Genomic DNA, 23,245 nt, shown 5'->3' with positions numbered 1-23,245 from the left:
TGAGGCACAAGTAAGCGATAATTTATAAAGCCCCATATGGCAGGTTTTTTAAAATGCTACAGAGGATATATTGCGGCAGAGCCTGGACCGATATTTTGCCTTTGAAGTCCATTTGTTGGAAGAAAAAGTGTAAAGGGCCAAATTACAATGGCAGGACTTCTTGGTTTCCAAATCCGCAGCTCTTGTGGGATGTTCTTGGGCTGTTGTAGCTCAAATTGCAGAAAAAGTTCATGCTGTTAGAACATACAGTAAATCAGAGTGATGTGTTTGGGACTGCATAACTGCCAATCAGTCAGGGCACACATACTGATCTGTGTCCACCAGCTGAATCATCTACAAAGCCATGTGAGGCCTATCAAAACTAGACCATTTAGAAATGGAAGAAGATGTCCTTCTTTCATGGGGCACCAAGATGCACTATGGGTCAAAAACTGCACCTACCTTAACATTGTTGCAGGTACACTCCATCATGTGTTTTCTGATGACAGTGACCTCCAGCATTGAAAAAAGCTTCAAGAACGGGTTAAGGAACATAACAACAAGTTTGAGGTTTTGAACTGCCCTCCAAATTCTCCAGATCTCAATTCGATCAAGCATCCGTGGGGTGTGCTGGAAAAACAACTCAAACCCTAGAGGGCACTACCTCACAACTTAGAAGATCTACTGACAGCTTGGTACCAGGTGCCACAACACATCTTCAGAGGTCTACTGGACACAGCGACAGGCCAGTGCTGTTTTGATGGAAGTGACTTCAGAGAACCAATCGGTGTTGGTTTCATTTGAATCAAATGGCCTTACGCTAGATCCCATATACACTACATATGAACACTTTTGCAAATAAATGAATTTAATATAGAAATGAATAGAGTTCGATATTGGTGGGGTGTTGTGGCCCCGCCCAGGGTGAGTCCCCGCCCTGAGCCCTTTCGGAAAAACACACACGTTAAACAGTTTTAGCATACCTTTAGCTATCGTTTACAGTATAAACATAATTAAAAAAAGATTTTGCAATGCACCCCCCCCCCCCCCCCCCCCCAAGCACACAGATCCTGAACTTTATTGTTGAGTGGAATTTGTTCTTCAAATTATGTGTCAAAGCGACACTCAAAAAATTCTGCTTCAGGACACGTTTCTGGAACAATTGTGTTATTAGGAACAGAAAAAAAAAAATCCCTGTACATTGCCTGAGTTATTAGAAATAAAGGAGAAAGTGGAGACTGGGTTTCTTTCCTCCTAAATTAGTTCATTTCGGAGAAAACCTACAAGACGTAATGAACAGCGTCTGTCTGAATGAGCTTTCCCCAGTTCGGAGGGACCGTGGGCCAAACCGCTCGGTAACGTGGGCAAAACGGCGTTAAACAAAGCGGATTAGGAGTCAGGAGACTCTCGCCCCAGCGGAAGACACAGCTCCATGTTGAGGAGGATCTCAGCCTGCGTTTGGAGAGACAGTTTTTCCCGGCAACGTTACAGATGTCAGGGTGACTAAGGCTCAGCGGCAGCCCCTGTGAAGGAGATTCCGGTTGTGTGAAGAGACTTTGCTTTTGATCACATCCCCACATTGGCAGATCTCCATTCTCTCCTTTTCTCAGCGGCCCGGCGTGAATGAAAGAGCCTAAATGGACTCTTGTTTGTGCTTCAGCATGAGCGCAGATTCTGATGACACCCACAGAATGAGCTTAAAAGGAAGATAGGGACCTTGGACATCTTAACACGTTTGTACCTTGTTGCAGTGTCAAGTAAGCAAGTTGATATGAATAAGAAGTAAAAGCCTTCTTATTGTTCACCAACTATGAACAGAATGGCATTTCAGTCACATTTCAGCTCTCCTGTGACTGAACATAACTTATCCAGCATTGCAAAGAAGCCAAACCCTTAACAAAGAGCCAGTTTCGAGCTGGAGAGACCCTCACCTTCGTTTTAGATTAAACCGAGGCCCGCGCTGACTGTCAACTAGAGTCAGCCTATAAGCAGGAACTGAACTTAAAACCATCCACTGCTAAGAAAAAAAAGCGGCCAAACCAGTTTGGCACCAGAGGACCTCTGAATCAACCTACATCCTCCCATTCTGCAACAGAGCGTTTCATTTTTTCGACTATTTTTGTAAATTAGCGATATGTTTTGCTGACCAGGGAAGGAGACCACTGTTACCGAATCTGAGTCGTCTCCGGTGGAAGTGGCCTGCTCTGTTATCTCCACTGTTGCTGTGATCCGCTACTGTAATAGCTAATAAGACAGCAGGAAATCTAGCTTTTACTGTCATAATGTGTGATGGGCGGGGTCATGCTAAGCAGAGCTACCTGAATCCTCATCTGTATTGTGTGTGTGTGTGTGTGTGTGTGTGTGTCTTTTTACACTGCAGGTGTATAATAATGGCTTATTTTAATGAAATACGGCCATGCATATTAATGAAAAATTCAATTCATAAATTATAAGTGTTTATACTGTATACACTTGACACACACCACAGTTATTCAACAGAAGCAACTTCATCTCAAGCATGTTTGATGTTTAGTGACACCCCTCTGTTCATATAAGCCTGACCATGGGCTGGATATGGGCTGGAAACATTTAGTGGAACAATGTTCTGGTACTCAGAACAAACCAAATTAGGTGCTGAACAGGGAACCACGCAGTTACATTTACCATCATAGCATTTATCAGATGCCCTTATCCAGAGTGACTTACAATCAGTAGTTACAGGGACACTCAGGGCTAAGTGTCTTGCTCAGGGACACGATGGTAGTAAGCAGGATTTGAACCTGTGACTTTGTGGTCTTCTGTTTCATAGGCGAGTGCATTGCCCACAAGGCTACTACCAACCATGCCTTCCTCACGTGGGACTGGGCCAGTATCTGATAGCAGGAGACGAGTGAAGGGGGCAAGAAACCTTCAAAAAAACCAATTGAAACAAGGCTTCAAATGATTGATCACACAGCTACTGTGTTATGTCTTGGTTAGCAACTTATTATTTTTAAAAATAACTCATTTTTGTGTAATGCACAGCATTTTAGGTGCCTTACCTAGCCTCTGCTTGTCCAGGTGGTCCACAGTCTCAGGAATGAGGAGAACCATTTTTTATTTTCTGCCAAAATTAGATTATATAAATAAATAAGAGGGCATTGTCTACAGTAAGCAGATTTGCCAGCAGCTTTTCACACATTTTAAAATAAATGAAGCCACCTGACACCTACATGTTGATGACAAATTGTTTCAGCAGTGATATATTGTGCCTCCTAAACAGATTGTTCTAAGCGGTGCAGCTCCAATGCTGTTTGTATTTTTTAATGTGTGCCTGGAGCTTATGTACATATTGTATGCTGTTTTCTGGACTTCTGAACTGTTGGCACGTCTAAAGTGTGTTTACATGTGTGTGCATATTAGAGAGACGCCTTTATTTTCCCAATACAAGTACAGCAAAATAATGTTTGGAGCAAACCAGCCGATGCACATTAAAACTAGGTCTGGCAAATATAAAGAAAAACATAAGTATTTATTCAATTAGAAATATTTATAATTTAATGAATGCAGAGAGTATAATGCAAGCAGTGAGTTATAGTGTGTGTGTGTGTGTGTGTGTGTGTATGTGTGTGTGCAGAAGTCCAGTGAGTCCTGATGTTAATTAGGAGGTCCGTGATTTTATGGCATATCTACAAATGCAAGAGAACCCATTTTCACGGCTTGTGAGTAAGTGTTGTTAACTGCACATGTTGCATTAACTGCACATCACATGACACATTTTTGCAGTTAGAAACATTCTGTTGCATTCATTGAAGTTAAAAATGTTATATATTTCATGTTATTTTGGCAGTGCATTTCTTACTGCATTTGTCTTGCAAAATGCACTGACTTCAGGCCTACTGACTATAAGTAGTGTTCTTTTCAGTAATAAAACTAAGTGATCTGTTAATAATGAAAATTTGCTAGTTACCGGCAGCCTTGTTTAATTTTAGCACTCTAGAGCCCCATCTGTGTTTGCAGCAGAAATGTCACTTCAGACATCACACTGGCTGTAAAGGCCCTTGAGGGACCCAGACTGTGCCGTTCACACCTCGCATAAAGTCATTTCACCCTGACTCAACATTACATTAAATATTAACATGCGACCTTAACCAAGTCCTTTTTAAACACTCCTTCCTTCTGCACATTCGACATTCTAGAATCAATGAGCCTTTTGCTTAATGGGTTTTCAGACTGTTCAGGACAAGATGCTGTTAATGAACTGTGGGGACGTGGTCAGCGCACAGCAGAGGAGATGAATGTTCTCCATATGGTGTTAGGAGACCATTAACAAGAACAGCCTTATGAGATGTGGAACCTCCACATCTGAGAATAAAGGATTCATGTTATTATTATTATTATTATTATTATTATTATTATTATTATTATTATTATTATTATTTGAATGCAAGTGTCTGGTGTGTAATCTCAACTGGATGTTTCTTAATCTCAACTGGATGTTTCTGAAGTTTCTTTACTTTGATAATCAGGTCGATGTGGTTTTAAGCATTAAAACTGAGTTGCTCTACTGCCCTCTATTGACCATTTCTGTAAAAACAATAACACCAAAAATCTTGTAAATGAAATCACAATAATTTATTTAGACTTTATATATACATACATTATATAATGATATTTATATGTACAGTTCAACATAATACAATTTACTGCAAAACAAGATTAAACAGACATAAATGTAAATTGTGGGTAAACGATTGCACCATGTTAAGTTTTTCCTGGGTCGCTTCTGCTCTTCTTCCGTGGGATGAATTTTACCCTCAGGGCTCCTCCGTCCTCCTCCACTGGCTGCTGGGAGAGGTTGTTGGTCTGAGGAATGCTGTTCAGACTGCAGTCCGGCTGTGGGCAGACGGAGTATCGTGAGAGTAGCGTCACCAGGATAGACTTCATCATCACCATGGCGATGTGTTTCCCCACACAGGAGCGAGGGCCTGAGCCAAAAGGCTGGAAGTATTGGTTTGGTACCTGTAAAAGAGTGAATGGCATATAAGGCCTTTATAAAATCTTCTATTCAAAAACATAATAATAAAACACAACAACTGACAGAATAATTGGAAGATCGGAAATTAGGAGAATTCTGAGAAGAACTGGAAGAACCAAACACTCACATTTTTTTCAAAGTTCTCCAGGCTGAATTCGTTTGGCTTGAGGAAGAAATCGGATCTGTGCATGCGTCCCATGTTGAGGATAATGTTGGTTCCCTTGGACACTTTGTAGCCTTCGATGATGTCATCAGCCATCGCCTTCCGCATGGTGAAGTCAACCACTGGATGAAACCTGAGGGACTCATTGATGAAGCTCTCAAGCACAGGGAGCTTGTGAAGGTCAGCATGCTGCAGCTCCCTGTCCACTGAGGTGGAAACCAAACAGGTCCAGAGTACAGTTAATACACACTTCATGCAGCCTGGTAGAAAATATCTGAAAATATCAAATATTATACATTCATAATCATAAATTGCACATTAGATTAATATTCACCAGTTAAACCCCTGAACTCTCATCAAACCAACTGGTGTCTCCACACACATTAATAAACCAGTGATCATCAGTTGGATTAACAATAAAACTGAGCACTGAGCTGCACTTACACATCACTGCCTCCATCTCCTGGAGAAGCTTCTGTTCCACCTCAGGATGCTGTTTAAGGAGCAGCAACATGAAAAAGAGACTGATTGACAAGGTGTCGGGTGCTGCGATCACCATCTCCAGCACACACTGCCTGACGTTCTCTGCCGTGAGATCCCCATGGTTCTAGAAGTGCCGGCAGACACAAAGCACACGGTTAATAACTGAGGTGGAACGTTGGACTTGAGGTTCCCATGGAGTGCTTCTACCTGGGCAAATATCAGATCGGTAGTAAAGTCGATGTTGTCAAGCTTCTCCGTCTGGAGGATCAGGGCGCGCTTCTCCTCGATAAGGCCCTCGATTGCATCCTGGAGCTCCTGCCTGAAGTCAAAGGGGATGGAACGAGAGTTAACATCATGAAGGAGCTGGGGTCTGGTGAGCATGCTGTGATTGGAAGGACGCTTACGCTGCACTCCGATGCTTGTTGTGAATCCACTCGAGCTTGAAATAAATATCCGGTTTGATCAGGACCGTTTGCCAGGTCTCAAAGTAGTTGTGAATTTTCTGCAGCAGTTCCTTTTCTGAAGGAGCAAAAAGAACGTGTTCCTACGTACTTCTGAAATCTGGAGTACTGTTTGTGCAGCAGAACCGTGTGAGGCTCACCGTTGAAGGGAACTCCCAGGAAGAGTCGGTTGGAGATGTCCACCACGATGCAGCGCAGCAGGTTCAGGACGTCCACGCGGCCGTGGGCATCGCTCAGGTCATGCAGCTGCTCCAGGTGCCTGCTGGTGGAGGACATGCAGATCTCCATCGTCCGTTGGAGTCCTGGGCCTGTTAGAGCTGATATGAGCACAGTCTGTCACAGCTCTTCAAGTGTTGGGCAAAAGTTGACCAGTTCGTTCGACACACCTTACACCCCTTTTTAATAGTCAGTTTTATTTTTATCTTTATTATATTGCTGTGGGGAACCTACCTTTGGCAAAAAATGCTCGGACCTTCTTCCAGATGGTCATGTTGGAATTGAAAATAATGCCCCTCTCATCCATGCCGATGCACTGAAGGCCCTGCTTGCTGCCAAATCTGGATGTGTACTGGGCATGCTTCAGCACATGATAGACTGCAGAGCACCTGCATCCGAGGAAGGAACACAGTACAGACCCTGTTGTTTAAACGCATAGGCAGAATTTATTCTCCGGGATGATGCGGCTGTTGCACGTCACCGCGAGGAACAGAGCGCCTACCTGCTCAGTATCAGGGTCTCCTGTCCATCGATCCAGACTCGAACTACGTCTCCATATTTGGCGTTATAGTAGTTGCAGGCCGTCCCGATCCCTGACCAAATGAATCTGGAGTACGACAGGATTGGCCCCAGTCCGAAACAAAAGGATGGACCTGCAGAGATATGGAGGGTGATTGACACTGTGCTAATAAATAATAAATATAAAGTCAGAATTATGTTGACAGCAAGAAGCAATTAGATAAGAAGATGTCCTCTGTATCATTACTTGATACTGGCCTATGAGCAGCTCTAGATGAGGTCACATGGACATCATACCTGGCACTGAGGACTTTTCCGACCGGTTGAGAATTGCGAGCAGCAGGCACAGAACTGCCATGAGGGTGGCCGTGGCTCCCGATACGCTCTCAGATCCAGCATCTGTCCCGTTGCGAGGACCGGTGGCCAACAGCTCCATCACAGTCTGATCCAGACGCACCGCCTTCACCGTGTGCCCGCAGGGCGAGAACAATTTGTCGGCCATTGGGTCTGTTCAGTGAGCAGCAAGGTGCCGATGACAAGCTGACCTCAACTGTCCGATTTTCTCACGCTGGCCACGGAAGGTCTTATATAGCAGTGCTGCAGCAGAGAAGTCATAACAAAAGAGGGATAGCTCAAACAGACCTTGACTTTTTCTGCTCCTGTTACACTTCTTGTCCTTGTGTTTCTGTCCTTCTCTCCATTTGAGTCACGCTTTCAGACACTTTCAACTTAAAGGGTTTGCACTTTGACCCCATAATAGGTTTGGGATGTGCCCTGGTATTTAGCATTCCCAATATTTCCACATTCTGATGTTCATAAAATTGCTGGACAATGAAAAAGTATTTGTAGTATTTCTGTTCTCCCAATATCTTATTATTTTTGTCTATCTATCTCTCCATCTGCGACTACCTACTTCATCACGAGGAGCTACTGATATTAAAATGAATTTAATTTAATATTTGGTATAAACAACAAAGCTTTGTATTTTTTTTAATCAGAATTGTAATATTTTTTTTATGAGATCAGCACATATGAAGAATGTTTACAAAAGAACATGAAGTGGAAATGAAATACTACAAGTTGTACTTCATTTTGTATTTGCTGTATTTACTCGACTCGAGAATGATTAAATATGAATAAATAAAAATATGAATAAAAGCTACCATAAATTAATGAATAACATAAATGGTGGGGCCTATCAGTGCAAGTGGTGCATGTTTTCAGAGAATGTCATTTCACTTGTCACCACCTGGGGGCAGATGTGAACATTTTTTAACAGGATCGTCACCAGCCATATACTATTTGTTGTACTTTTTTTTTTTTTTTTAAATTTCACAATCCGTTGCAATGACCCGCGATTGGTCATGTTTGTATTTTCACCACTTAGGGTCCCACTTGATGATGTTTTCTGATGGTAAGATTTCAGTAGCACTGTACTGTAGATAATCTTGCAATGCAAGTGCTACAATATCGCTGCCATTATTACAAAGGTAATGCAAGTTAAGGATTTAAAAAAACACAAGTTATGGAACTTGCTGTACTAAGGAAAGATATTTACTTACTTTGTACCTATTTTTGAGATAAAACTGTGTAATGACATTTCTTCAGTCCCACAGCCACCACAACTGATTTTATCCTCTTTATGTATTTATTATAATATAAACTGAGGCTTAGAAGAATCATTATTCATAGTATTTGTCTGGTATGTGTTGCAGTGGACATTTCTGTGGCCTCGGACTCTTTGTGCAGTGAAATGTGAATAAAAGGACGTTGTGAATTCACACAACGCCTACATTTTTTACAAAAAAAAGGACCCATGAATCAAATGGGCATCTTTGTACATGTAGTGTGTGCTGCTGCAGTAACGCTGCAAGATTTATGGATTTGTGCTGCTGCAGCCGCATTCAATTCCAGTTCTTGTGAATCTTCTTTTCATTCTCCGTTGACGTCATCTAAGTGAATAATAAGGTGCTATTTTTTGTTTTAGGATTTTACTTTATCATTTGCTCCTCTTTAAACAGAACACTTGCACAACATCCAAAATACAGAGTTCTTTATGCATTCATTTAACTTTTAAAACTGAGCTCCTCTGTCTCTCCAGCATAAAACTTTTCACCCCTTCACATGTGAAAAAAGCTGCTCCGTACCCTTGAAAGTGGAGGGGCTTCAAACAGAAGACAGACTACAGAGGAGGCCGGTATGAGCTTCGTTCGACTGACTGAGGGAAGCCGCGGCACATCAACCCAACATGTCACCCTCAACAAGCCGACTGGTCGTCATTTCTAGTGTCATAACTAGACAAATATGACTGTGGCTGGGGGAGCAGCACAGGACTAACCCGACACTAGTAATTATCATTTTACTTTCTGTTCTTTTATTGTGAAGGATTTACTGTGGGGAACAGTGGTGAGGTCTTACTATTGTTAAAAGACATCTTCTAGAGTTGGAAGGTACGGTTTCTCTTCCTTCAGGCAATGTCATGGTGGTCTTGAAGGAGCGAGACAAAAAAATGACATTAATAATAATGATAAAGTACATGTAACAGCATAACAGGTTTTTGTGGGAAAACAGCAGCCTTTGGAATGTGCTGCCCACTCCTACTGCCTCTGTAATTGGGACAAAACGTGATGTGTCCCAACTGTGACGCGTCACTTTGCTGGACACCCACTGACCAGTGCACCGCTGTCACTGAACACACTGTGGCTGTGAAACATGGCCAACTGGTTCAGTCAAAAGAAACTTGCCTTGTTTGTGTAGAGCAGACCAATTTCTGATCACGTTCTGATATGAATGTTGAATCCATTTTACTGAATTTTGACAGATTTTCTTCACACCTTTCATATCTCTATTAACAAAAAAATTTGAGGAATATCATGAGGATTTTGCAATCATTTGATCTGACATTGTCACTCATCAGTCTACTTGTGTGTAGATAATTATTCCTGCGCTTGTGTGTATTTTGTACTGATTCCTCCTCCCAGACGCAACCCTGCAGATCTGTGTGCAGAATTTGCACACACCACCAATAAAAAAAGCCGTGAAGCTCATGACAGATGGTGTTCCTCTTCAGGTACTCCTGGCCATTTCCACAGCGGGGACTGAAACGTGAAAGAGCCGCGGGGGGTCGTGTCAGCGCCGGGGCGTTCCAGCACGTCCCCCTGCATTCACTTCACTGCCAGATAGAGAGATACAGTGACCTACAGCCTGCAGGCGGACGGGTGGACGCCCGGCTCTGAAGAGGGAATTGTGCATTGTGTTCACAGAAGGCCGGTCCCACTCAGTGTTTTTTTTTATATTTATACATCATAACTTGTTATGTTATGCCAATTTAGCAAAATATTAAAATGTACATTTTGTAAGGAGCTCCCGTTTTAATTTGGAGTTTCTCGTAGAATAAACAGATAAAGATAAAGTGAAGGAGCATTTAATCATGAGATAAAATATTAAACAAGGATACATAGAAAAGAACACTTTGCACACTTTTTCAGAGGAAATGGTTAAAATGTCAAATTCATTGCCGTATTTCTTTATTTATTTCCCCCAATTGACTGGAGTATCTAGGACAGGGAATCTAGCCCGTCTCCGAGCTTTTCCACATCATCAACCGCTCTCTTGATATGAATTATGTCACACACAGCCCACAGACGCAGACTGAAGAATGGGCATGACTGCATATAAATCAGGTGATTGCACAAGTCTGGACTTCTTTCTGGAGGCTTCTGATGGTGATGCCAACCCTCTCTGCTCAGAACAAGGACATCGTTTGTCCGGCTGGCTGCAGCGCTGCTTCCCGGATTGAAGGTGGATTTTGGAGGGAAAACGTACATTCGGAGTGGAGAAGAACAGCAGACTAGATGCTGATGCCGGACGTAAGACGAGGCAGCATGAGGTCGTGCTGCGGAAAGATCCCTTGGAGGGTGCAGGCTGCGCTTTATGGCGTGTGCGTGCTGAGCGTGGTCAACTCGGTAGGACTCTTCGTTCTGTTAGTGCAGCAGATGCAGCTCTCCTCGCGCCTGGTCCAGCTCGACCGGCAGGTTCACGAGTTCTCCGAGAGCTCGGTGGTGGAGTTCCTGTCGGAGGTCCGGGGCCTGGGTCAGGCTGAGGCGCAAGTTCAGTATTCCCGCAACAAGAGGAGCGAGGAGCTCCAGCAGGTGCAAGAACAAGAGCAAGCCCAGGAACACATGCAGGAGCCGGAGAAGAGACTTCACAGGGCTGAGCAGCATGGAGACATGATGATGATGATGACCTACTCCATGGTGCCGGTAATGCTGAGGCTGAATCAGCCACTTCAGGATTTGCTGTTTGTGTTTATGAATATTACACTCATAAACCTTGAATTATTTATATACTAAACAAGGGAGTTAAGAATATGAAAATAATATTAAATAAAAGTCCAATTTGCTCAATATTTTACCATACAATAAAAGAAAAAAGAAAATAGATATATAGTAAATACATAATGAGAAGAATGTATCATCTTGATGTTGTTCTGGCCCCAATAAGACTTCTGGACTGCAAAGTTGCTGCTTGTGTTGCAGGTAAAGGTCTTGATAGACATGTGCAACAGCACAAAAGGAGTCTGTCTCACAGGTTAGTGCGCACAGATAAACCACATCAATGACGACGACAAGTCGCTTAAAAATGAACTAACGTCTGCCTCAACTCGCTGTATTTGTTACAGGACCTCCAGGACCACCAGGTAATTCTACTGAATGGGGAAAAGTATATTTTAAAAAGCGCACACACATCCTTATTAAACCAAGTCTAAACAGTCTAAACATGTGGGTAGAAATGAAGAAATCAGTAATATTATTTTGAGGATAATAAGACATATAAGTCTGTGTGTTCTTCAGGCTTGCCGGGCAGAGATGGAATGCCAGGTCACAACGGCACAGATGGGATACCAGGACTAAGTGGCGAGCCTGGCGTGGCCGGGAAACGAGGGAAAAGAGGTCAGGCATCCATCAGAGCGCCCGGCGCTGCACTGCCCATTAGCCAGCAGGAGAGAAGGAGCAGAAGTAATGCGAAAGAAGAAGTTAAAACACGCTGGCCTCCTTTTGTCAGGCAAAATTGTGGGCTGCATCCAGACAGGACGTTGGTGGGCACATCAGGGTGACGTGCATCACTGCTGAGTTCGGCTGTGTCCTTCCTTAGAACACTCAGCAGCCCACTCACGTTCTCCGAAGCTCATGCATATTAGTCATGGGTAAAGAGTGAATGAATCTGTGGTTTGCTTGAATGGGTTACGGAAATCACTGGAATCCTTCAAAAGGATCTCTAAAGGATTGTGCTGGGATATGAATTAGTGGGCCTTGCTGATAACAGATACTGGGGTCAGGTTTATATTCCAATTCAAATCTCAGCAAAATGCAGAACATACTTTTTCTATTAACACATTATTATTATTGTAATTATTAAATACCTAATATATACAATTTATACGTTTTAAATAATCTGATTTTAAATAATTAAGGCATTAATGACTGGTCATACATTTTTCTGTAAGGTCCTCCTGGAGAGAAGGGGGATCCAGGTGAGAAGGGGGAGGTTGGAGACCCGGGACCCCCTGGTGAACAGGGAGAGCCTTCCAATGACGTCATTCTAGAGGGTCTGCACAGTTTGCACTACCAAACCCTTAAAAGAACCATGTTTGTAGCGCACAGACATCGTTTCATGACCACATGCTTTGATTGGTAGGTCCACCTGGTCCTGTTGGCCCACCTGGGGCTCCTGGTCCTATGGGACCTCCTGGACCTCCTGGCCCACAAGGGCCACCTAGAAACAGGAGCCAACGTGCACACTTTCACGCAGCACAGAAATCAGTGGGTGAGTAAATTATTTGTCATTTTTGGTAGGGGGTTGGACGAGATCAAGACCCAATTTCCCGCCTTTTTCCCATGAATCCAGGTCTATTTCACGCCATTCCAAACGACTCAGCTGGCAAGGAGGGAGGGAGAGGACGAGAGGCTGCTCTGAAGAAAAGAGGTACAAATGAAGCACAAGTATGTGTCTGATTCAGAACTGTGAGCAGAACGTGAGATCATCGGGAATTTTTCTTGCACTTTTCAGAGTGCACCATAAAATCTCTGGACTGTCCGAGGACCATGGCAAAAATGGAGAAGACCTTTGGAGTGTGGATGAAAGACACGGCAGCACAACATGATGAACGGATATGGGTGGCCGAGCATTTTTCAGGTATTTTACCATTTTGCAATGTTTCGATGGCAAGAGTTCAGCCCACACAAACACAAACGTTTCCATACATTCAACCAATAAGCATTGTCTCTTGTTCATGACTGTGCCATCTGTCACCATCGCTGTTTTAATCCTGTTAGCCAATTTTTAAAAATCGATTTCATTTTTTTATAAACTGAATCACACTCTACATTGGCACACAAGTTGTCCAGCCATATGTGGTGTGAATGTTGATAATTTTTTTAATTAAACAAACACAAAGGTTACTTTCACTTATTCCTGCAACTTCACTGTACCACATGAGTAGAAGAATTAGTAGAAGAAGAAGAATTTTGGATTGCAACTATCCCTCAAAATTTTCATCAAAATTCTGAAGGTCACTGGCTTGTTTTCTGTCAAGGTCGCTGTGTGAAGGAATACAAGAACATTGCTGCATTTGAGAATAGCAGCAGTGAAACCATTGATCTCAAGAAGTACTACCAAGGGTGCGGACACATCGTTCACAACGGCTCCATGTATTACCACATCGCCGGGACCTTTAACATCGCCAAGTAAGTTCTGCTGGAACATAGGCCGTTACATACACTCATGTGGATCGTACAGTACTGTCCATACCCATGACAGCAATATGGTATTCATCTCCATCTGCAGAAAAATGGCCAGTGGTGGCCTAGCGGATAAGGAAGCGGCCCTGTAATCAGAAGGTTGCCGGTTCGAATCCCGATCCGCCAAGGTGCCACTGAGGTGCCACTGAGCAAAGCACCGTCCCCACACACTGCTCCCCGGGCGCCTGTCATGGCTGCCCACTGCTCACTCAGGGTGATGGGTTAAATGCAGAGGGCAAATTTCACTGTGTGCATCGTGTGCTGTGCTGCTGTGTATCACATGTGACAATCACTTCACTTCACTTCAAATATGCTTGTAGGAAATTGTTCAATAGTTTACAGGGTTGGGAGGTGACCAACCCCCAGTTCTTCTAGCACATCTCTACATATAAACATGAACATTATTTCCTGAACTATTTGAAAGATGAAAAACCTAAAACCTTTGCACAGTACTGTACGTCTGTGCGTTAGTACATTTTTGTTTATTTTCTCTTTTAGATTTGAGCTGGAGTCCAAAAAATTGCACACCTTGGCGATAGAGAATGCCTTGTATCACAATCGTGCATACCTGCTCAACAACTCCAAGACTTACTTTAAGGTGGCCCTGGATGAGAACGGGCTGTGGCTCATATTCGCCTCTGGCGCCGATGAGAACATCATGGTGGCCCAGCTGGATGAGAAAACCTTCTCAGTCATAGCCTACATCAACACCAGCTACCCCAGGACCAAAGCTGGAAATGCCTTCATCGCGTGCGGCGTTCTGTACGTCACGGACACTAAAGACAGCAGGGTGACCTACGCCTTTGACCTGCTGAAGGGCAAACCGGTGAATGTCAGTTTTGACCTGAGGTCACCTGGCGGCATTCTGGCCATGCTGACATATCACCCCAAAGACCGACTTCTGGTGTTCTGGGACAATTCTTTTGTCAAGTCCTACAGTGTCCACTTTCTGTCTGATGAGTGATATACAAAGAGCTAAATTAAGAGAACCCATCATAAATAAAAATGTAAAAAATATGCTTGTATTTGTAATCACATATTAATGAGAACATTGTTCCCCCCAGTTTTTACTTAATCTGTATTTATCCGCTGAGCGGACTCAATATTATACCATTTTTTTATGAGTTTCAATCCCCGTTTTTTTGCAATATTTTGTCTGATGTGTGTTATGTTATATTTGATTATAAATATATATTTCTCATGTTACTGTGGTAGAATTTACCTGAAGTGGAATCCAACTTTGTCTCCAGTGTCCTGTGAATGAATAACCTACCACTTTCTATTTCCTCTAAAATATATTAAACATATGTCGTACAGTTTTTTTTTTTTGGCTTTTCTGTATTTCTGTGTGATTGGTGGCATGGTGCACAACGGAAAATAAAAAAAGAAGATTAAAAGACGTATCTCGAAATAAAAAGAATTTATTCAACTTACAAAGGTAAAACTTTGACCATGAACTGCCTGTTCCTCCATACAATTTCACAACATGACCTTAGCTAGCATTCCTCCACACACAGAGCATATTCTTTTTAACCAATAAATACACAAAAAGACCACTGAACACTTAAATACATACAGTAGACATGGCGCCCAGGCAGATCTGACAGAAACACAAAAATGTTGAATAAATACCACATACATGTAACCAAAGTACTAGTCCAGCTCATATGAGAAACAAAAATAAAACTAAAAGCTCTTATGTTTGTACAAGCTATGGTGGTAGCTCATTTATATATTTGTGTGTGTGTGTGTGTGTGTGTATATATATATATATATATATATATATTTATATTTATTAAAACTATTTCAAACTTTTACTACTTGGCCAAATGAAGCCAGACATTCATTTGTATATAACAGTTTCCTCTACAATTAAATTAGGTTTATAGTGTTCCCAGATTTGGAGTGCAAATATTCATTTATGGTGGAAACGTAACGGAAAAAAAAAAGAATAAAATGACGACAGTAAATAAAAGGGCAGCCTAGGTGTGTTTCACTAAACAAACCAAAAATACATTCCTACTGTAAAAGGCAGAGAGTTAAATATAAATATGGGTCTGCTAAGGAACCAAAACCGCCAAATTTTTACGATAAAATAAAAATAAAAAGTGCAAAGCTGAAAAAACTGAAACAGTTTGATTCTGGTCAAATTTCAGCATTTCAGTGTGTAGTAACAAACATGACGAACAGAGTATTTCATTTCAAATCACAGTCACATTTAAAACCACTTTATTTTGTTTTCTGCTCACACGGAATGTGTTGCGGAGCGGCTTCGCCCTCAGACGGACAGTCGGTGGCGGACGGACGTGAGCTAACTCACTGCGGGCCCGACTCGGGGGTCCACCGGGGCTCTGTGCCATACAACTGTGCAATGCGAGCAGCCATGGTTAAGAGATGACGGTTAAGGAACTCAAATGTAGATCCGGCGTTATTGGGTCACACTGGAAACCACTGACGTAATATAGAAACCACAGTGCTGGTAAATGCTAAGAGCTTCAGCCGTGGGCACAAAATGACGACAGATACACACTTAAAAATTTTTGCTTTGAGCACTTTTACAGAGCACTATCAATAAACCTGTGATTGCACCGCTTTTACGAGTACAGTACATGCATAGCTTTCCTATGGACACACTCTATCAGAGATTTTGGGAAGGAAAAAAAAAAATCAGCTTTTTAAAATGACAGTAAATCTATCTTTTTATTTATTTGTCTTTTAAACCAAGTATATATGTGACCTTTGCTTACGTGTTTAGGCTTTGGAAAATATATCTGCAGCGGGAATTCACTTTGTTACGATCCACAGCTAAGGAAACGTACAGCTTGCTGCCAAAAGCTTTTGTTCGTGTGTTAACCACCCATTGATGAACTCCATGTTCCAATCTACAGGATGTCGAATATACTAGCCGGTATGTTGTAGCGGTCGGGCAAGACCCGCATCTTGAGGGTGCCGTCGGCGCCGCACGTGAAGATGCGGTTCCCGGGGCACGTTTCCACCTGCATGACGCCGGCCCCGATGTTGCGGAAGATGGACTGCTTGGCGTGCTCGGTGCTGAAGGAGTGCATCAATCCATGTCCTGTTAACTTCCACACCTGGGAACATAGAATTCGAAGTTTACTGCGGCAAAAAATAACCTCAACTTTCTGACGAACTTGATTTCAACATGGACAGAAAATGTATTGCAGAGCCATGTATAATACATCCATAATACACCTCCAAAAACATACTGCCAATCAAAAGGTCCAAAATACAGTTATGCCAGAACGTTTTCATTTTTATACATTTTGTAAAATGTCTGAAAACACATTGGACCATTTTGTGTAAAATAAATAAATGTTAATTACATGAAGATGTTGGTGCATTAATAGATTATTCACCAGTCTGATATTCATTAAAACAGTATGACAAAAATCGTAAACAAGTACACAGCAAGTCGCACACCTTCATATTTCCCTCAGCAGAACCGGTCACAAAGAAGTCTTCAGTGGAGTCCATGGCCAGCGCTTTAATTGCAGAGTCATGGGCCTGGAAGGTGTGGAGCAGCTGCCTCTGCCTGATGTCAAAAATGCATACAAAGCCCTTACGGCCTCCGGTGATGATGAGCTGCTGCTTGGGAGCGTACTGCAGCACGGTGGCCCCGTTCTCGTGGCAGGTAAAGGCTAAAGGGAAAGAGTGCGCAGTATGTTGCTCAATGCTGCAGCAGTGAACGTTTCCATTTGACAGTTAACCCCCAAAGCCAATCACTGGCTAACTGAGCAGCACAAATTAGTGAACTAATTATGTCGCAGTCATAGTGATCTAAATATTTGTTAATACATCTTCAAATGTAGACGAAAACGGCCAAACTTACCATGTACCATCGTATTACTAGGGGAAATCAGGGTATCCCACAAGCATACATTTCTGTAAAAGATAAATATATATTTTATATATTTACCCCTCAAACAGTACTAAAGTACTTCTGAAACCTTTTAACATGCTGTCAATTTACAGAATGCTTGTCCCTGAAGCTTAAAAAAAACAGACCTATTGTCATTGGACTGGCCAGCTGTGGCAATGAGACTGGAAGAAGTGATGAAGGCAAAGTCACCGCACGTCTTTGTGTGACACTGCCAGCTCTGGGTGGGGTAGGAGATAAATAAAAAAACTGTCAATGCTTCGCAACGATTAACTGTGAAATTGTGAAACTGAGAGACAATCCCTCAATACATACCAAGTAAGGTTTAGGGTTTGATGATGTTTGGTTGACTTGCCAAAGGCTGAGGAAGCCTTCACCATCGGCAACACCACACTATACAGGTACAAAGAAAGAGATAAAGATACAATAAATAGAGATAAAAATATTAATACAATATATAAATAAATACTGATGCTGATGGAGATCCAGATGGAGTTACCTTATTGCCCTGGGAGTTGAAGTAGAGCCTGGTGACTCGGGCGTTGCCCGCTTGCCTAAAACAGATCAGCTGCTGAGGGCGATTCCACTCAAACATGCGCACACTGCCATCCTGAGCTCCAGTCATGTCTGCATTACACACACACACACACACACACACAAACATGCATTAATAGTTTTACAAATCTCACATAAATAGGTGACCTGCAGATACTGGGAGAAATGAAATCCATAATTACAATTACTGCGTAGAAAAAAAATGATCATTTCTGTCTACTTACAATACTGATATATAGGATGGGAAGTCATTCTTTTCACATTGTTCAGGTTCCTCTTCACAATCTGTCACATAAATGTTATTTAAATTAATTATATTACTAAGCCACATATATTATGTTTTTTTTTATTAGATTATTGTATTTAAAATTTTACAAGTAGAACTTTGAGAAAATGGTAAATTAAGAACATTTATGCATCACAAGAATAAAGAACTTGGAGAACTCCGGATCCTCAGAATGGTGACGTAATAATGCACCTTGGGATCTGGTCTTAAAGGACTGAATCTCATGTTTATTATTTCTTTCAAAATCTCTGTGAAAACAGACTCATCAGTGGGTCTGTTTAGACGGGGTTATGTTACAATGATAAGAAATGTAAAATATACACAAAGTTCTTTAACACCCAAAGAAAAGAATGAATATTGGCAGGAAGATCTTGGGCTTTACAGACTTATATAATTGCGAACGTTTAATAAATGAATGTATTGACTTCAGTGATTTAGAAAGAGGAAATATGTTAGAAGCTCTCTGTGTCCACCTGCTGGTGATTTGTTGGAACTAGACCATAAAATCTGCTGCAGCAGAAGGAAATGTTCAGATGATGTTTCATGAATATTGTACAGTAGTTTTGTGTTGCGCCCTCGTCTTTCACTGCCATCGGACATGCATTGCTATAACAAGAAAGCAGCGCCTCCATTGCAAGCGGGTCCGTGGTGTGCATGTGGAGACTAACGCACCACGCTGGCTCCCAAGCTGGTCTGCCCGCTACCCAGCCAGGGCATGGAGGCGGAGGCCGAGATCTGTGGAGGGGCGAAGGGTGCAGTGCTGGCCTGTGCGATGTTGGTGTGGGAGGAGCGGTAGTCCACGTCATCAGAGCTACACGGGAGCACAGCATCTCTATGTGAGCCTTTCAATCCAACATACACACTCAAAACACACTAAATAGACAACTGGTCATGAGACACTGACCTGCGAGACTCTTTATCAAAGTCTTCTCCAATCCAGGTGAAGGGTTGAGCAGCCAGGAGAGTAGACACGTCCAACTCCTGCACGTCGTGGGTAGAGGCAAGGACAATCTCGTTCATGTTGGCCTGCGAACACAATGACATAAGACACATCCTATAATTAAATGTAAATAGTGCTTCTGTTCAGTCACAGGACTACAGGCTGACTTGGACATGAAATACAATCAGGATTGTACAATCCTAATTGCTCTTGATTATAATCAAGGTACGCATATTCATACTATTTGTATATGTTGTATTAAACATTTTGAGTAGATTTTAGAAGTAAATCAGCAGATTCTTGCAATTTAACCTTTATATACCACTAAAATATGTAATCCTGTACAAGGTAAATTGAGGTAAATTTTTAATCTGGGCCCAAGCCCAACCACATACTCTGGGTCGGGATCAATTTCAATCATTTTAGTGCTGGGTTGGGTCAGGTCAGATTGGCATGCTCCGGAGGTCAGCAAACACGAACTTCTGGTCTATAGTGCCGCTCGTTTCCGTATGATTCGATGCTTGTAAATGTGTGATTAGCAATTCTTGGCCACCATGGTCAGGTGATAAATATCGCAAAACAGATGTGAAAATGGATGCTGAGGAGGTGAAACGGAGACAAGCAGCTGGCCATTGTATTTTAAACCCACACCATTCCTTTCCCTCTTAGTCTACCACTCATAGTGTGTGCAAAGAAAGTCTGGATTTTAAAAAGCTCTACTTGTCAGGTCAGATTCTGTTGGGCTCAGGCCAGGTTAATATTTTAGGCCCGATTACAGCTCCAAATGGGGGTGTAAATGCACGTAAACAGATCAAGTCCATCCTCTGGGCTAAACACTCAGTGAGGCTTGTACCTTGTTGATCGCAAAAGCCATGATGATGTCCGACTCCTTGTGTATGACTTTGGCCTTCCCGCCTGGATAACCCAGGTCAGCTTCCACCTGCAAAACCGAAAGCACGACACTCATTCCCAGTTACATACCCACAGTCAACACACAAAGCAGCATCCAGTGAGCATGCAGATCGGAACCATGTGACACATTTCTTGACAGGTGACTGGCCTTGGCGAAAAAGGAAAAAAAAGAGTTCCCTTAGCAGCCCTGTGGGACAGCGTGGGCGCCGACGGGTGGGGCCAGAGGAGTGGGACAGATGCATGTACAGAATTTTAGTACTCTAGCCAGTTAGTGTCAGGACAGAAGCATTGGTGACTGGTTTGGTTAGGGAGTGTGAGGGCAAAACACTGAATTTCCGGGTTAACAAGCACGAGGGGCTTCAAGCCCAGAGCCGCAAGAGGCGAACGGAACTGGCCGCGGCTGAGACATACTACCTGGTTGCCTTTACGACCTTCTGTTACGCAGTTTTGTTTGAGATGGTCCACATGGTTGTCTAAAGACTACACACCACAACACACCACAACACACGCAAACACACACACACAGGAGTCACAACATAAAAAAAAAAAAACATGGAATGTGAAAAATAAAAGGAAAAACACTGAAATATCAAAATATTGGTGGGCTGGGCACCATCAGATCTTTAACCCAAGCTCCCTATTTCTTTTTAAATCTCAACTGTATATGACAATTCATTGAACTATTTTGCATCCTTGGCAGCACAGGGCACAGATCACAACAGTCAATACACCCTTAGAGACCTTTAGCCAGTTTTGTTTGTCCTTATTTATTGATACTTTGTCTGTAACATATTTTAATACGGCACTGAATTTATTGAATAACGGTATACCGTCCGTGTAATATCCATAATGGAAGTTGACAGCACTGATGTATAAAAGTTCAGGATGTGTCTGCCTTTGTGATCAGTCTGTGGCGGAGAGCAGATAAACGTGGTGCGATAAAGTGCAATAACTGGGTGGGGTTTATGAAATGTGACCCCAACGTTAAAAAAATGTTACCCGGAGAAAGGTGTTTAAAAGGGACTATTCTCTATTCCAGGTTGATGTGCCAGTCACATTACGAGCCCAACTGTCCCTGCCTTTTAATCAATTGACCGCCAACTGGAGGTTAGGAGAAAACCCATCAAATCTCCACCACTGAGAAGAGACAGGAGGAAATCACTAATAACATTCCATACCATTATACACTCCTACAACATACAAGGCCACAGGGTGGTAGTAGCCTAGCGGGTAACACACTCGCCTATGAACCAGAAGACCCAGGTTCAAATCCCACTTACTACCATTGTGTCCCTGAGCAAGACACTTAACCATGAGTGTCTCCAGGGGGGGACTGTCCCTTTAATTACTAATTGTAAGTCATTCTGGATAAGGGCATCTGATAAATGCTGTATCAAACCGGAGGTCTCATGCACACCTCAGTGCAGGAGGATCCCCCACTCTAACATACTACAGCATATAACACATTATAATACATTCCTAAAGCACATCATGGCACATAGTATAATATATCACCAAGATATTTCAAGCACACCCCAGATTGTTCTCAAGACTAGACTGGTTTTGCCACGAATTCTCATGATGTACATCCAGTGAGTAAAGGAGGGTCCTCCAGCTAATCATCAGCACTGATGAATGACTGCCGCCATTTATGCTGCTTGTTACATGAGGGACATCAAAAGCATCTTCTCTATGTTCCTATGAGCTGTCCTAGTGAGACTGGACTGATGCAGGAGGTTTTCTGAGGGCCAGTAAACAGTAAATCGCACAGTTGGAGGGAGAGGAACTATAAATAAATCATGCATTCTTAAAAATAAGGATGAAAAAAGGGCCAACCACACCCTGCTCTTTACCTCACTCTGCTTCCTCTTCTTAGTGAAAATATAGCGAATCAGAGTCTCCTGCAGATTTTCCTGTTTTACCAGGAAATGCCAGAGACGCCGTGCAGGGAAGGACAGATGGTGCTTCGCCCTGAGGAGAGATAAGAAAATCGGAAATAAAGCTGCATAAAATAATATATGACTTCAATTATTAATAATAATCACTATCAGTATTCGGTTATCAGGCAAGATCACGTGACTCGTGGCCATACTTGAATGGGGTGTTGTCGGGCTCCAGCATGGCTTTGTGCCGTAAGAGGGCCGGGCCTCCGCCTGCGCTCACGTCAGTGGGGTATGTGTTGATATAGTTGGGTGGAGGGCCTTCAAACTTGTTCATCTTCTCCACCAGGATCTGTTCCCACTTCTCCAGAGTCTTAAGTACCGCGTTGGATAGGGGAGAGGTGACTGGCAAATCTGAAATTTCAATACAAAATCAACTGTATTGCTACATTTTTGTTTTGCAGATATGAATTATAAAAGTAATTAGACAAATACAATTTCCATATTTTTTAGAGAGGAAAAAGGGTCACCTGCAAAGTCCAGTCCAGCCAGTGGCAGAAAATTCTTGACGTTGTGCAGGGCCAGTTTCACCATGACCAGTCGAATGAGTGCCCAGCTACATAGGAACAAGGGACAAAAGCAGGAAATGACATTAACGCTCAGCGAAGGTGGCATATAAAGAGGGTTTATTTGATATTATTTGATGATTAATTAAGATTCTGTATTTTATGGCTGTTACTTGTATGTTAATGATAAGGCTGGCATCATGTAAAATGTTGGGATATACAGACACTCAGACACTAGTTTTTCCTCTTCATTTTATTAAGAAGTAAACATGAACCGCAGACAACCCGTCATTTTTATTCATACTGGTAAGGATTTGTGATGAAGAATGAAGGTTGGAAAGAGGAGTCAGTACAGAATGTGACTGCAGTCGTCATCAATGAAGTTCTACCTGTACGAATTAGGATCCGAGTGCTCAGTCATCTGGGTGTCTGAGAGGAAGGCGTCGTCGTCATCCTCATCACCGCTGGCCCCGCTCTCGTCTGAGTCGTAGAGGGCGCTGCTGTCAGAGAGAGGTAGGAATGGCTGCAGGGAGAACAGAAGTCAGGTCCCCCCGAAAAGTAGCCCGCCGA

The 23,245-nt window shown here is 42.6% G+C and overlaps 3 protein-coding genes across 7 annotated transcripts in view; 1 reads left to right on the top strand and 2 right to left on the bottom strand.

The window, feature by feature from the left end:
• Nucleotides 1–4,722: 4,722 nt before the first annotated feature.
• cyp19a1a (cytochrome P450, family 19, subfamily A, polypeptide 1a) lies at nt 4,723–7,340 on the bottom strand. The gene is made up of 9 exons (XM_028957094.1): nt 7,136–7,340; nt 6,822–6,972; nt 6,554–6,708; nt 6,244–6,420; nt 6,047–6,161; nt 5,850–5,961; nt 5,604–5,766; nt 5,124–5,365; nt 4,723–4,980 (listed from the first exon to the last, which is right to left on the bottom strand). The coding sequence occupies exons 1-9, from the start codon at nt 7,338–7,340 to the stop codon at nt 4,723–4,725; spliced, it is 1,578 nt and encodes a 525-aa protein (XP_028812927.1).
• Nucleotides 7,341–10,504: 3,164 nt separating this feature from the next.
• gldn (gliomedin) lies at nt 10,505–14,954 on the top strand. 2 transcript variants are annotated; one of them, XM_028955918.1, is made up of 11 exons: nt 10,505–10,521; nt 10,588–11,100; nt 11,377–11,428; nt 11,520–11,537; nt 11,692–11,790; nt 12,345–12,446; nt 12,536–12,664; nt 12,746–12,823; nt 12,908–13,033; nt 13,434–13,584; nt 14,137–14,954. In XM_028955918.1, the coding sequence occupies exons 2-11, from the start codon at nt 10,693–10,695 to the stop codon at nt 14,600–14,602; spliced, it is 1,629 nt and encodes a 542-aa protein (XP_028811751.1). In that variant the 5' UTR covers nt 10,505–10,521; nt 10,588–10,692; the 3' UTR covers nt 14,603–14,954. The 2 variants fall into 2 exon arrangements, with proteins under 2 accessions (XP_028811751.1, XP_028811750.1); XM_028955917.1 differs by lacking the exon at nt 10,505–10,521 and having other exon boundaries at nt 10,541–11,100.
• An 89-nt stretch (nt 14,955–15,043) lies between these two features.
• Nucleotides 15,044–23,245, bottom strand: part of dmxl2 (Dmx-like 2) — a 39,124-nt gene continuing 30,922 nt past the window's right edge. For 2 of the 4 annotated variants that reach the window (XM_028955913.1, XM_028955915.1), the window contains 15 exons: nt 23,065–23,198; nt 22,640–22,725; nt 22,322–22,523; nt 22,083–22,200; nt 20,644–20,709; nt 20,171–20,257; nt 19,282–19,403; nt 19,050–19,188; nt 18,316–18,376; nt 18,036–18,163; nt 17,852–17,929; nt 17,665–17,756; nt 17,489–17,541; nt 17,080–17,297; nt 15,044–16,730 (listed from right to left, as the gene is read on the bottom strand). In XM_028955913.1, coding sequence (XP_028811746.1) covers nt 16,521–16,730; nt 17,080–17,297; nt 17,489–17,541; nt 17,665–17,756; nt 17,852–17,929; nt 18,036–18,163; nt 18,316–18,376; nt 19,050–19,188; nt 19,282–19,403; nt 20,171–20,257; nt 20,644–20,709; nt 22,083–22,200; nt 22,322–22,523; nt 22,640–22,725; nt 23,065–23,198 — 1,794 coding nt within the window. In that variant the 3' untranslated portion in view covers nt 15,044–16,520. The remainder of the gene's footprint in view (nt 16,731–17,079; nt 17,298–17,488; nt 17,542–17,664; nt 17,757–17,851; nt 17,930–18,035; nt 18,164–18,315; nt 18,377–19,049; nt 19,189–19,281; nt 19,404–20,170; nt 20,258–20,643; nt 20,710–22,082; nt 22,201–22,321; nt 22,524–22,639; nt 22,726–23,064; nt 23,199–23,245) is intronic. The other 2 variants (XM_028955914.1, XM_028955916.1) reach the window with 1 other exon arrangement.

Source organism: Denticeps clupeoides, chromosome 16 (assembly GCF_900700375.1).
Source record: "Denticeps clupeoides chromosome 16, fDenClu1.1, whole genome shotgun sequence".
NCBI lineage: Eukaryota > Metazoa > Chordata > Actinopteri > Clupeiformes > Denticipitidae > Denticeps > Denticeps clupeoides.
This window is presented reverse-complemented; position numbering and strand designations above follow the sequence as displayed.

Excerpts from the sequence above, each read along its gene's own strand:
- cyp19a1a (XM_028957094.1), bottom strand. The coding sequence starts at position 7,340 with ATGGCCGACAAATTGTTCTCGCCCTGCGGGCACACGGTGAAGGCGGTG. Across the intron at positions 6,421-6,553 it reads CCGAGCATTTTTTGCCAAAG|CTCTAACAGGCCCAGGACTC; the intron begins GTAGGTTCCCCA and ends TGCTCATATCAG. Across the intron at positions 5,366-5,603 it reads GGAGATGGAGGCAGTGATGT|TGGACAGGGAGCTGCAGCAT; the intron begins GTAAGTGCAGCT and ends TTTCCACCTCAG.
- gldn (XM_028955918.1), top strand. The coding sequence starts at position 10,693 with ATGCTGATGCCGGACGTAAGACGAGGCAGCATGAGGTCGTGCTGCGGA. Across the intron at positions 13,034-13,433 it reads GGTGGCCGAGCATTTTTCAG|GTCGCTGTGTGAAGGAATAC; the intron begins GTATTTTACCAT and ends TTTTCTGTCAAG. Across the intron at positions 13,585-14,136 it reads GGGACCTTTAACATCGCCAA|ATTTGAGCTGGAGTCCAAAA; the intron begins GTAAGTTCTGCT and ends TTTCTCTTTTAG.